The 13,861-nt window shown below is 34.8% G+C and overlaps 1 protein-coding gene across 3 annotated transcripts in view; it reads left to right on the top strand.

Annotated features, from left to right (window-relative positions):
• The window catches only part of grik4 (glutamate receptor, ionotropic, kainate 4), a 1,128,391-nt gene that overhangs the window by 559,738 nt on the left and 554,792 nt on the right, over positions 1 to 13,861 (top strand). For all 3 annotated transcript variants that reach the window (XR_007425334.1, XM_049467192.1, XM_049467193.1), the window contains one exon: positions 10,945 to 11,123. Coding sequence is in view for 2 of the 3 variants with exons in the window: in XM_049467192.1 (XP_049323149.1) it covers positions 10,945 to 11,123 (179 nt within the window). In the remaining variant the exon portion in view is untranslated. The remainder of the gene's footprint in view (positions 1 to 10,944; positions 11,124 to 13,861) is intronic.

Here is a 13,861-nt window from a genome sequence, read left to right as displayed (position 1 = left end):
TGTAGATTCTGTGCCAAACTAAAAAAAAAAAAAGCAAATTCGTGTTTATAAGGTATTTTAAATGACGAGTCGCAGTGTAAGACCTATCTACAGTAGGTTCCACTGCTGTGAGTATAGTGGTGATGAGTGGCTGCTGGAGCTGAATTGTACTGAGCTTTTATCACAGTATCAGTGTGACGGGGGCTTTTGTGGCTTCCGTGTCAATGAACCCCTCACTGCATCCAAACCACAACCCACAGAGCTCACTTCACTTCATCACACACTCCCTACAGAGCACCCGCCGCCTCTCCAGACACACACACACACACACACACTTAGTTTCCTCACACTGTGCTGAAAGGTGTGCCACAGGAGGCCTGGGAGCTCAGGTGTGGGTGCAGGATAAACACTATGATATTTTCTGCTGTCTGAATAATAATAATATTTATTAATTTATTACAAACAAATAAAATTCAACAAATGATACAATAAAAAAGGATTTATTTTTACCATTTTTTTTATTTGTGTGATTTTTTTATTTGTGTGAGTGTTTCCAAATTCTAATTCAAATTCAAATTCAAATTTATTTGTTACATACATAGTAATATACAGTATGAACTGCAGTGAAATGCTTGAAACGACAGTCTGCTCACACAATATCACTAAGCTACATTTTTTACTTTTTTAAACTACACAATTTAAAGTGCAAAAATTTAAATATGCAAAATATCAAGGTAGGAAAATACATGACTAAGATTTAGAATATAAAAACCTGCAGTCAACCAAGCATATAAACAAAGGTAAACAAAGATAATCTTAACAAAAGAAAAAAAAGGATAAAATTTACTTTAAACATAATTTATAAATAACATAGTAGTTCATGACAGAGAGAGAGGAAAATAACCGAAAAATAAAAACATTTTACATTTCTTTACATTTTATATCTACCCTGTAATTCGCTTTATTAGAATTTCTTTTAGCTAGAGCTTTACAAAAATACTCTGAAGAAGAACATTCAAAAAATAAATGTTCTAGTTTTAATAAAAGTTTGGAGCAAGGTGAACAATTCTGATCTATATACAGAACTGTGCAAAAGTTTTTTTTAGGCACCAAAGCAAATTACACTGATCCATTTATCTCAGCAATATGAGTGTTTTACCATATATGATTTAAACAGGTGCAAATAAACATACATACAGTAAAAACGCACCAAGGAATTCTAATTTTTAACTATAAGTATGTTTTATCCTGTGAGCCGAGCTGAAGAACAAAAAGTAGAGATTCCAGATCCAGATTTCTCCTGGACGCTCCTCAGCCAGCATGTGTATATTATATTATGTTCAGTTCCGTCAGCAGCTCACCTGATTTACCACATTTACCAATAATTTACCAAACCAGGTGTTGATAACTGATGATGAGAACTAGAGATAAATAACTCTATTAAACTCAGATAAGGAGGAGAGATTATGGAGATGTTTTAAGTCTTTTTGGAAAATTGCTGTTTGTATTTATTGTAATGCTGTAATGTGTTTTACTGAGATAATAAACACTTACTGCACAGATAAGAAGCTTTTTCTTTACTGAAATTCACACAGGTGCCTAAAACTTTTGCACAGTACTGTAAATATAAATTTAGCAAGATTATAATTACTTATTATAATTGTTATGCAGGATTTTAAAATGTACTTCTCTAATGTTGTATTATAAATATAAAATTTGACCCCTGTAATATTTTTAAATAGAATACTTCCCCTTATATGTTTATTAGAACAAATAGAAAAAACAATTGTTAAGTATCGGCCATTAACACAAAGCAAAGGTTTAAACTTTATATACTTTATATTAATACGTAAATACGAGTTTGTTTTGGCGTTCATGTGCTCTCATCTCGTAAATATTTAAATTCTGACATGATTTAAAGGCAACGTAATAAAAAAAAAAAAAAAAAAAAAATATATATATATATATATATATATATATATATATATATATATATATATATTTTATATAAATATTTAATAAAAATAAGATATAATAAATATTAAATAAATAAATAAATATTTTGTTGTAAAAAAATGATTTATATAGATAAATATAACTAGTAAATATAACGTTAGTTTAATTTACTATAAATATTTCCATGTGGGCGGAGTCTCTGCAGCTCCTGCAGTTCGTGCGTGAAAAAAAATCCACCTTAAGAGAAGGTAAGTGAGGGTGCAGCTCCGTAATAATGTGCTCAAAAACTGCAAAATATGATCTAATTTCGACACATAAATGCTTAATTCAGTCAATTAATTATTAAGCGACATGTTATTGCTGTTTAATTCCCGTAAAAGCACTGTTTTAATGTGTATTTAGCGTTGTTTTACTCGCTTATTGACGCGAGTTGTGTTAAGGTGGAATTTTTAAGGTGGAATGCAAATAAAGAAATGAGAATACACATGCTAAACCAGTCAATACACTCTTTAATTATTTTAAATTATTTACTTATTTTGCTTAATATGATAAGATAACCCGACGGTGCAGTGTAACGTTATGTGTTTATTTTAAACAAGTGGTGTTTGTGTGTATTTAATACAGGTGTGTTGAGCAACAGGGAGTTTTATTGTCATATATATTACATAAATATCATACTGGTTAGCATACAGTTTAAAATATATTTGTTGTTTGTCATCATTAATCTTGTTTTATATATAGTGTACTATTTTTTCATTCATATAAATAGGTATATCTTTGTATATAATTGAAATGTATGGAAAATGCAGGTTCCTCTTCTTAAAACGTTTAAAAATGTCTTACATTTAAAATATATATAATTATAGTTTTAAATTGTTTTAAATTTACTGAAAATTTGCTGTAGGTTTTAAGACAATGCTTTTAATGCTGGTGGAAAAGCACATATAAATGTAAGAGTTAGCTAACTACAATGCCAGCAGTGTTGTTTTTGATTTAGTTTTAGTGTTTTGACTAAAATGTATAATATTTTTAGTCACATTTAGTCTTTTGTTTTTTTTAAGTTAGTTTTAGTCTAGTTTTAGTCAACCAAAACAAACAACAGTCTAGTCTAATACTTTACTATTTTTAGTGTAATTCATTTTCGTCATAGTTTTTGTTTTGAATTAATAATTTTTATTTTGTTTTTGTGTCGCTTTTGTCGTGAAAAATCGTCAAGAAAGATTTTTTGTCATAGTTTTGGCAAAAAAATTAACACTGGTTAACAAAGGAGGAACTAAGGTTAGCAGAGAGCTAGCTAACGCTAATATTACTGAGGAGAGAACAAAGGTTAGCTGAGAGCTAGCTAATGCTAATAATACTGAGGAGAAAACTAATGTTAGCGGAGAGCTAGCTAATATTACTAAGGAGAGAACTAAGGTTAGCGGAGAGCTAACTAATATTACTGAGGAGAAAACTAATGTTAGCGGAGAGCTAGCTAACTCTAATATTACTGAGGAGATAACTAAGGTTAGCTGAGAGCTAACTAATGCTAATATTACTGAGGAGAGGACTAATGTTAGCGGAGAGCTAACTAATATTACTGAGGAGAGAACTAAGGTAAGCAGAGAGCTAGCTAATGCTAATATTACTGAGGAGACAACTAAAGTTATCAGGGAGCTAACTAATATTACTAAGGAGAGAACTAAGGTTAGCGGAGAGCTAGCTAACGCTAATATTACAGGATTAAAGTAAATTAAATTATACTGGACAGATATAATCTGTCTCTAGTATATATAATGGGAAATGAACAGTGTGAATTTTTCTTTTGATAAAAACTAAGGGTGGGACCATATTTCAGGGTATAATATCTTTCACTATATTAAAAAATGTTGGCAATATTATTTAGTATGATACAATATGGCGATACACCCCTAGTAGCAATAATAATTGTAGTAGTAATAATAAAAGCTTATTTTACCAAGTTTGGGGTTTAACACACTTCAGTAACAGAAGTAAGCAGCAGAGGAGTGAACAGAAGGCAGCGTCTCCCAAACGGCTGAGTACTTATTTGTTCCAAAACTGCCAGAAACAGTATAAATAAATTCAGTGTTTTGTTTTGCGTTTGGCTAAATCGCTAAAAAAATCAGGAAAGCTGTTCATGTTTAACTTTCATTGGGATGAGGCTGTTCACAATATAAAATACACATACAAATACAAATACAGCCGCTTGTAAATATTGGGACACTCATGTTTATTTATTTATTTATTTATTTTTTCCATGCACACTAAGAACAATTAGTACAGATTTGTACTTAAAAGAGTATAAAGCTTGTCGCTGGGGCTGCACCTTATATTAAGGTACAAAAAAGTACCTTTTAGTGAAAGTCTTTTTTGTACCCATGTTTTTGTGCCAGTAAAGATTAAAAAAAATATATAAACAGATTATAAACATTATCATCAACTGAATGTGTTTAGAACTTTATGATCCAAAATTGTCTGACATTCAAATAAAAAATTTAACGCAATTAAAATATATATTGTTTATTAGTACAGTGATACAGAATAATGAATGTACCTTTTGGCTGCAGGTTAAATGGTACAAATCTGTACTTAATGCTGTTAGGAAAGACTTTGTACTTCAGAGGGAACAAATCTGACCCTGTAAAGACTAGAGATGTCATGATTTCGATATTTCATCAAAATCGATCAAAATTATGACGCCGCGGACATTGTGACTGCTGAAAGAGTCAAGAAAAACTTGAAAATATAAAAATAACAGTTGTTTTGTCTAGCCTCAAATATGGTAATAGTTTTGGTACCTTAAGGAGCATCTTTCTCTCAGATAAAGTTAATAATATATCTTTATTAAAGAAAAAAAATTCTCATTCTCAGGGACCGAAAAAGTCTTAGTCATATTTTTCATGTTTAAGTGTTATAGTAGCATAGAGTTCAGTTTGTTAAGGCTCTAATTGTTCTATTATTTTGTACATGACTGTTCCTGTATTTTTTATTATTTATTTTGTTATGTTGCACATTGCTGTTTTAATAGTGCACACTGCTGCTACCAAAAAAGCCACTAGATGGCATTACATATATATATATCTCAATTAAATTATTTAAATTTGACCATTAGTGCCTAATGTGGTGTATTACAGATCACTTGTATCACTTTGCATCATTTATATCAAGCCCACCTTTTGAAATAAGATATTGTAAATTTGATGAATCAAACCAATGACTGACCAAAGACTAATCTAAAACTGGCATAGGCCTCTCTGCTGTAAAAAAAAGGAAACATAAAATCGAGAATCGAATAGAATCGTGTCCCTAAAATCGGAATTAAAATCAAATCGAGGATTTAGAGAATCGTGACACCCCTAGTAAAGACCAATATTATACCTTTGATGCAATAATATCGTCAACATTTTTCAATACACTGTTCTCATTTCCCATTAAATATCTACTAGAGACAGATTATATCTGTCCAGTATAATTTATTTTACTTTAATCCTGGATATATGGAGATATTTGGAGTGCATGATTAGTAACAATTTTCATTTTGTTGTGGTAGTATATATTTTACCTCTATGTTTTTTCATATCGCCAAGAGTATCGTTATCGCTGAAATACCATGAAATATCAGGATATTATTTTAGGGTCATATCGCCCACCCCTAGAGTGTACCACTGAGTACAATAAAGTACTTATATCGTACCTCTGTTTTTTAGAGTGTGTTAAATTTATAAAATATAGAAAAATGTGCAGAAATGTTACTAGAAAGTCATAAGTAAGTAATTAGACCTAGACTTTCCTTCCATCCCCTTCATCCAGGCCTGCATCACCCCCAGCAAACTGTGTGGGGAAAAAATCCAAGAGATGTTTTCCCATTTCCCGTTTTCATGAGTACAGACTGGCCTGCCAGTGCCTCTCTGTGCTGTCCTTCCTCTGCTTGGCTGGAGAGCAATGAGTGGAGCTGCTCAGGCTCGCAGCAGAACCATGCGCTGGCTAATGTAGTGCATGCGATGTGAAATTGCATGTGTTGCCATGCACGGCTTAATAGACAGAGGAGCGACGGAGGTCCAGGCTCATCAAAGATCTGCCAGGGAACTCTGGGAGTAAATGCTGTAACAGTCTGGTCGGCTGTAGCTGCGGCTCCGGTGCTGCCGGTGCTACTGCTGTGTGAAGTCGGCAGCTAAAGCCATTAGAATCCATTGAGTCGGAGCACAAAGGACCACAGCAACAGCTGCTAGCAGCGCCTCCGCTCGCCAGAAAACAAACACACGTTGCTAATTCCGGCCTCGGCGGTAATCAACCGGCCTCCTTTCATGTTGATTTTATTTATTTATATATTCATTCATTTACTCCAGTTTAAGGATTTGACTGCCTTCTGTATTTCGCAGGCGTATTTCTTGCCGGTCTTTTATCTTCATTTTTTGATTCTGCTCGTTTCCAGTTAAAGCAGAAATATTCCCACTGGAGTGAACAGTTGTGTACAATTTCAATACACTTTCCAATCGCTACACTCAAAATAAAATTCCATAAAATTCTCCCATAATGTCACGTCCTGGCCCTGTTTCCTGTCTGTCCTCATGCCTGAGTGTTCCCCACGTGACCTGTGCTCCTGTGTGTTCTGTCTCAGTACTTTTCCACCTGTGTCTAATTTGTAGCTCCGCCCCCTAGCCCCAGGTGTTTCCACTTCCCGTGTGTGTTGAATAGCTCTCCTGTGTCAGTGTTTGTCGTCGTTCTTTGCACCTTCACCTGTCGTTTGTCTTTCCACGTTTCTCCATGTTATTTCTCTGTTTTTCCTTGTTTATTTCTAGTCATTTTCCTTGTATATTTCCCTAGTCCTGTTTAGTTATTTAACTAAATTATCAAAGTTGCTTTATTAGCATGACAAATTTTCACATTTGTATTGCCAAAGCTGTGATTAACAAATATATATATATATACATTCCTGACAAAATTTAATTTAAGATAACTGTACAGGTAAATTTGAACACAAATTTAAGTAAACAAATGTATTATTATAAGAAAAAAAACATATGATTTATAATAAAGAGTAATAGAGCTTGTAGTTCTGTACAGCTGTGTATCCGTGGTCACTCACTGTCCCTCTTGTTGTTTTTCTAGTTTGTTTTGTTAGCCTTCCAGTATGTTTGTTTTTTTCTTCACCTCTCGTTTGTTTTGGTTTATTTCTTTGTTACATGTTTACTTGTTCCTTGTTTCTTTGTTTATTTGTTATTTATTTATTACATATTTTCTTACCTGCATTTACGTCAACCTCCACGTCTTCCTGCCTGCACCATTTCCTGACACATAATCTCCTAAATTATGATGCTGCCCGTCCTCCCCTATCCTCACTGACTCTAGAGGCTGCAGCTATCGACTAATTTAATAATCGAGTACTCTACTGAAAAATCAATTCGATTAATCGAGTAATCGGATAAAACAGATTTGCTTGCCTAAAATGCAATTAAAAATACACAAGAGAAAATAAGACATTTTACTAAATAATAAATGACCAATTGTTTTAAATCACTGGTTGGTTAAATTCACAACATACATTTCCACACTGCAAACACAAATAGAAATAAATAAAACACAAAATAGACATTAATTAATAACATTAATAACACAAGTAATAATTTAATAATTAATAATTTAATGAATTAAGTTCAATTATTTCAACTAAGGATTTCTTGTAAGTATTAAATATAGGGCATCCTTCAATAATAAAGGCATAAACATTGGCTTTATTATGTTGTGCATCTTCAGCTTCTCAACAGCAGAGATCTCACTAGTTTTGCAGCACTCGTTTGAGAATGTGACTTTTGTATGAAAATAGACCAGAAAGTGTTTTATAGTGCGAAAAATACGATAATGAGCTATGTTTCTGGTTTTCTCTCATGGTTTTATTTGTGGTGTTGAACTGTTAAAGGTTTTTTTTGCTTCTATCTTCAGCTTTGTGTCAGCTGTGCTTGCTTTTATCTTACTACCGTAAAACTTTACATTTTTATTCTGTATTTTTCCAGCTTATTTGTCCTCATAGTGACCCAATTCCAACTCCAGATAGTTCGGTCTGTTTTTACTATTGTGTAACTATTGTAATAATTTGTATTATATTTTTATTTAAGGGCTTTCTTTAAGCAGTGGTGACGTCAGCATATATGTTCTGTGAATTGGTGAAATTATGGTGCTCCTGTTTCTCCAACCTAGTTTTCAGTGCTTCCATCGGTGGGATTTGTAACCCGCCCCTTGTTACCTGCTCCAGGTGTTTCCTGTTACAGGCCTGTGTTTTATAGCTCTTGTTTCCATGTTCTGGTTCCTGTTATTGTATGTTTTGCACCTTTGTTTCTTGTAAAAGTTTATTCCATGCTCTTCTAGTTAATACATTTTCTGTTTATTCATCCAGTTTTGTGTTTAGTTTTTTAGTTTCTTGTTTAATAAAATAACTTGCGTTTACGTCCTTTCTGTTGGAACCCTGACGACTTTACAGTCCTGAATGAGTTCCCGCCCAGTTCATCCCCTCTTACTGCATTTCTCTGTGAAGGTTTTCAATCATCCAGGTTGTAGAATCTTCTAGTAGCAGTAATTCAAGGTGACTTCTTGTGGTATATGCTCTTAAAGACGTTACGTCACTCATCTGAGGGGTTTCGTATTTCCAAACGGACTGATGAAGCCTCACATGAGTGGTGAAACAACTCTGAGATCATATCACAAGTGCAGTCACCTTGAATTACTGCTACAAATGGCCCTGCATGAATCGTAATTTTGCCAGCTGTAATTTAAACACATTTTTTCAACCTTGAAATGCATTTTATCTCGTATATGGATGTTTTACAGTGACTGATTCAATAAGTCCCTGCTGCAGGCTGTAAAAAGTGACCTATTTTGACCTACAAGGAGAGATTTGTCTCAAAATTGGCCATAATTGAAACCAATTTGTGGAATTATATTGATTCCGCAGTTATCTCATAATTAGGTTGATGCATTTTCAGATGTATAGGACCTGTTCACCTTCTGAATTTAGTTTGAAAATATAATGATTAGATAGAGTGTCTTACTACAAGATTTTTACTTTTCATGTGCAATTTAAAGGTGTCTTTCCACTAAAACGATGCTGCACATGAACCTCTTCCTCAACCTCTTCCTCATTGTCTGCAGCAGCTTGTTAAAGAAAATATTTAGAAAAACGATCAGAGTCGATCAGGAAAAGCACCGTGTCTACATCAACCCGTGAATTCGTATTCATGACCCCGCCCACCTCGGCTCGGGACCGCTCACAGGCAGAGTTCGTCTCGTCAGATAGGAGATAACTAACAGCGCTAGGAACAGCATGCAGTTCATTCCTGTGTTATTTGTGCGAATAACACATCAGTGTTTATATACTTTAGCCAGTAATTCAGAGCTAAGAAACAAATGGTTAGAAATTGTATATGGAGGAAAAACACCACCAGCCAAGTACAATTGAGATGTATGAGGTGTGTGTTTTAGAACAGTTCTGTTTACACTAGTTAAAAATAAAAATCCACCCCGGGTTTTATTCCAAATTCCTGTGTGGCTCTGCTGCGGCTCGGCCAAAAAAACTCCAGGGTTGATTTTTACTTTCTGGACCTGGACTACTCACCTGTGTGTATGAATAGGTTTAAATAGGATCTCCGGTGAATTTTGTGTTTTACAGAGACTCTAAGACTAGGTCAGTGGATGAACTGCACTTAGCAGGGCATTATTACACATGTTGTAAAGTAACATATGACATTGCAAAGACTTTTATTAGTGTAAAAATGTCTTTATTTTAAAATGTTTCTAACTGTTGTCCGCTTTGCTGCCTCCTGGTGTTGCAGTGCTGTTAGCCAATTAGAGGCGATATGTTTGCATGTATGAATATTCATGAGCAAGAGCTGAAATCCTATCGTTTCTCTCCACTTACTCCTACACCGGACTAAAGCGGTGTTATACCGGATTACCAGAGCAATGGATAATGCTCCATTTAAAAGAGATCTCCGGTGTAAAAATGACTTTTGGTTTAATTAAACATGATAAAGAGTATTAACCTTTGTTGAGTAGCTCACCTCCGCTCTCCTGCAGCATTCTGAGATCCAGTAATTTTGTGCTTTTTGCCCTAGTAACTCGCTTTTTACACCGTTATCCAGGCTCAAAGTAGCTCCACACCTCCATGCTAGTAGCCGGCTATTAGGCCAGGAGGCAGGCTATGCAGAGTCTATGTATATATATGTCTATGTTATTATCAGTACAGTAATGGCGGCGCTCGGAGCTGAAGCTAGTAGTGTTATAGGATGTAAACAATGTTTTTAATAAGCTTCTTGTGCACTTTTTAAAAGTTATTAATGCCTCTTTTTAAATGTCAGGGCTTTCCGGATTCTAGTAAGGAGGTGTGGAGCTACTTTGAGCTGGATAACGGTGTAAAAAGAGATTTATTGGGGCCGTTGTACGTTGAGTGCTGGGCAAAAAGCACAAACTTACTGTATCTCAGGAAGCTGTAGGAGGTAAGGTAATAACTTTTTATCATGTTTTACTACAACAAAAATCATTTTTACACCAGATTTCTCTTTTAACTTTTGCATTTTACAAGAGTTAAAGGATCTGCTACTAACGTCTTGGCGTCAGATAACACACAACACTTCCTGAAGTCTTCTAGAGTCCATGCTTTGATGGATCAGAGCTGTTTTGGCAGCACAAGAGGGCCTAGACAATATTATAATATGGTTTTGATTGATGTTTTTATATGTGTCTACCATATTCTCTTTTACTAAACATGTAACCAGCCCTGAGGCAGTCTGTTGGAGGGAAATTATTGTGGGGCATATCGAACAGAATGACTTTGGGATTACTGTTAGTTTGGACTGGACTTGCAGTATGAATTACAGCTCTCATAATAATGAAGCCGTAAAGCAGGAATACATTTTAGCCTTCTGAAAGGTGGTGTTTGAAATATTGCTTGTGGTGAATGAAGCAGCCTTAAGCCTCACATTTGTTGGTTTGGTCTGTGTGTGTGTCCCTGTTCAACAGGCCTATTAAACCTGGAGGTGTTGCTGCGACAGTTTCTCATCTCTAAGGAGACCCTCTCGGTACGCATGCTGGACGACAGCCAGGACCCCACCCCCCTCCTCAAAGAGATCCGAGACGACAAGACCGCCACCATCATCGTCGACGCTAACGCCACCATGTCTCACATCATCCTCGAGAGGGTAAGAACTACACACAGCACTAGAGTGTGTTTATAGAGTTAACTTAAACTGTATCCAGTATTTCTTCCAAAAACAAGCTGCTCCACAAGTAACAGATGCACATAATGGATAATCCTAACATACTCTAAACACAAGTTTAGTGTAAAGTGCCCTTTTAATCTTCTTTTCTGCTTTAACTACAAAATGATCTTTTCTTTATTACATATTTTTATGGCACTTTTTCACACCGTGTGTTAGGGGTGGGCAACGTTATGACACAGAAATATCATGATATTAAAAATCCATATCGTGATAATAGGGCTGTTCTGTCTTAAAAGTAGTCTATTATTTACTGTGAAGCTTTAGGTGTATTTATTGTATAATTGTTTTAGTTTGCAGTTTATATGCATGCACTAAATATTCTGCAATATTATTTGCTGCATTATATTATTTTATGCTATATTATTTATTTTGCCACGTTATGATTATGCTGTTATACTATTATACTATATTCCTGAAATTAATTAATTATTTTTCTGTTTTCCTATATCGCCAAGTATATCGTTATCACAAAAATACCCTGAAATATCGTGATATTATTTTAGAGCCATATCGCCCACCCCTACTGTGTGTACACACTAGGGTTGTCACAATACCAGAATTTTGACTTTGATACCGCAAGAAGTATCACGATTTTCTATACCATAACGATACTTAGAAGAAAAAAAAAACACAGATATGAAGTAACTTCTACCAGATTTCTAAATCTGGATTTCTTAACTGTATATACAGGCGCTTGGTCCATACAGACGTGGGGGTTACAGGGGCGAGGAACAAAAGTAATGCAATAGTTACTTTTACTGGTAACTAGTTACTTTTATAGTGGAGTAACTCAGTTGGTAACTCTTTTGGAGAAGTAACTAGTAACTAGCTAGCGGTTCTTTCCACGTAGCTTGTATTAACATGGTAAACACACAGACTACATATGGATAGTTCTCATCTCTGTTAGTGGCTAATGCTAATACTGCTCCAGCAGTGCTAGCCGGGGTTAGCAGCAGGCTACAGCACGATAATACTCACCTCTGAATGGCGGAAGAGCTATCGCTCAATGAGGTTAGCTGCTAATGCTAATACTGCTCCAGCAGTGCTAGCCGGGGTTAGCAGCAGGCTACAGCACGATAATACTCACCTCTGAATTGCGGAAGAGCTATCGCTCAATGCGGTTAGCTGCTAATGCTAATGCTGCTCCAGCAGTGCTAGCCAGGGTTAGCAGCAGACTACTGGCCGATAATACTCACCTCTGAAAAGTAAAAGAGCTAGCGCTTAGCGGGGTTAGCAGCTAATGCTAATGCTTATACAGCTGGAGAACTAATCTGAATCTCCTGTATAACTCTGTACCTCAGTGTTCAGAGTGGCTTTACTGCTCCTTAATACCTGACTAGTAGAATTCATACATAAAGAGCACCGGATTATAAGGCTCACTGGTGATTTTTGGGAAAATTAAAGGATTTTAAGTGCGTCTTATAGTGTTAAAATATGGTATTTAGCGAATTATTAAGCAGCGTAAAGTGTATAAGTCCAATTCCATTAAAAAAATTTATTTAAATAAAAACATTTACCAGGATACCAAAAAAAACAGTGGCAAAAAAAACTTTACACAACGCTGCCCTCGCCCACGGCAGGGTGGTATTAAAGGTGGTATTAAAAAAAGACTCAAAAATGTGCCAACGAGTCTCACTTATAATCTCATAAAACATTCTGGTGTAGTGTGGTGAAGCTTTTATGATCAAATTAGACCAAGATAGAACTTGTTGTACTGAACTCCAAACTCTATATCTGGCACAGGTTTAGCATGGGACATCACCTTAAATTCACCCGCCATCTGTGAAGCATGGTGGTGCCAGCATCATGGTGTGGGGTGTTTTAGGTTCAGCCGGGACTTGGGAGTTGGGTTTCAGGATTGGAGCCAAATAGATCAAATTAAATAAATTCATCATATAAAATGTTTTTATTTAAAACTTTAAAACTGATTTTACCAAACAGAACTCTGGTAGCACAGGGTTCATATGGTCATAATAAGTTTTGGAAAATAAAAATACTCTAAATTTAGTCTACAAATCTTGGTGTTTCTGTTTATTGATGGAGAAAATCTACATATTTTGAGCTAACAAATACATGAGCTCAGAGTTAATTCAGTAATTTAGCCCTAAACAATGGAGCTCTCTGGATCTGACACACATTTTATTACTAAGAATTACAAAAAATCTGATTCATTTTAGACCTACAATAATCAAATTTAATTATAATTTTAGTTAATTTTTTTAGTTTTATTTTCCATGTCTGCACTGATGTTTTAAAAATAATGGAAATGTATTGATTAAAAAAAAATACAAATACACATACTTAAACAACAGACAAACATTTTTATGGTCTGTTTTAACGTAATAATTAAATAATGAAAACTTCAGTGCATAAATATTTAACGCAATTTAAACGTTTTACCAAGTTTGGCTTCAGCTTCCTCCCACTACTGTTATGTTTAGAAGGTATTTTACATTTTAATTACGCAGAAATATGGATTAAATCTCATAACTAACTCTCACTCTCTTTTCATAATCTTCCTTCTTCTCCAACTCTCTCTCTCTCTATGTCTTTTTAGACACACTATAAGCCTGGATATGGTGAATTAACATAAATTATTTGAGGAAAACGGCTGCCTTAAGTTTTTTAAGTAATGTTTACTGAAAACATTAGTTAAT

This window comes from Astyanax mexicanus, chromosome 18 (assembly GCF_023375975.1).
Source record: "Astyanax mexicanus isolate ESR-SI-001 chromosome 18, AstMex3_surface, whole genome shotgun sequence".
Classification (NCBI taxonomy): Eukaryota; Metazoa; Chordata; class Actinopteri; order Characiformes; family Acestrorhamphidae; genus Astyanax; species Astyanax mexicanus.
Note: the sequence above shows the minus strand (reverse complement) of the source record. Positions and strands in the feature narration are given on the sequence as shown.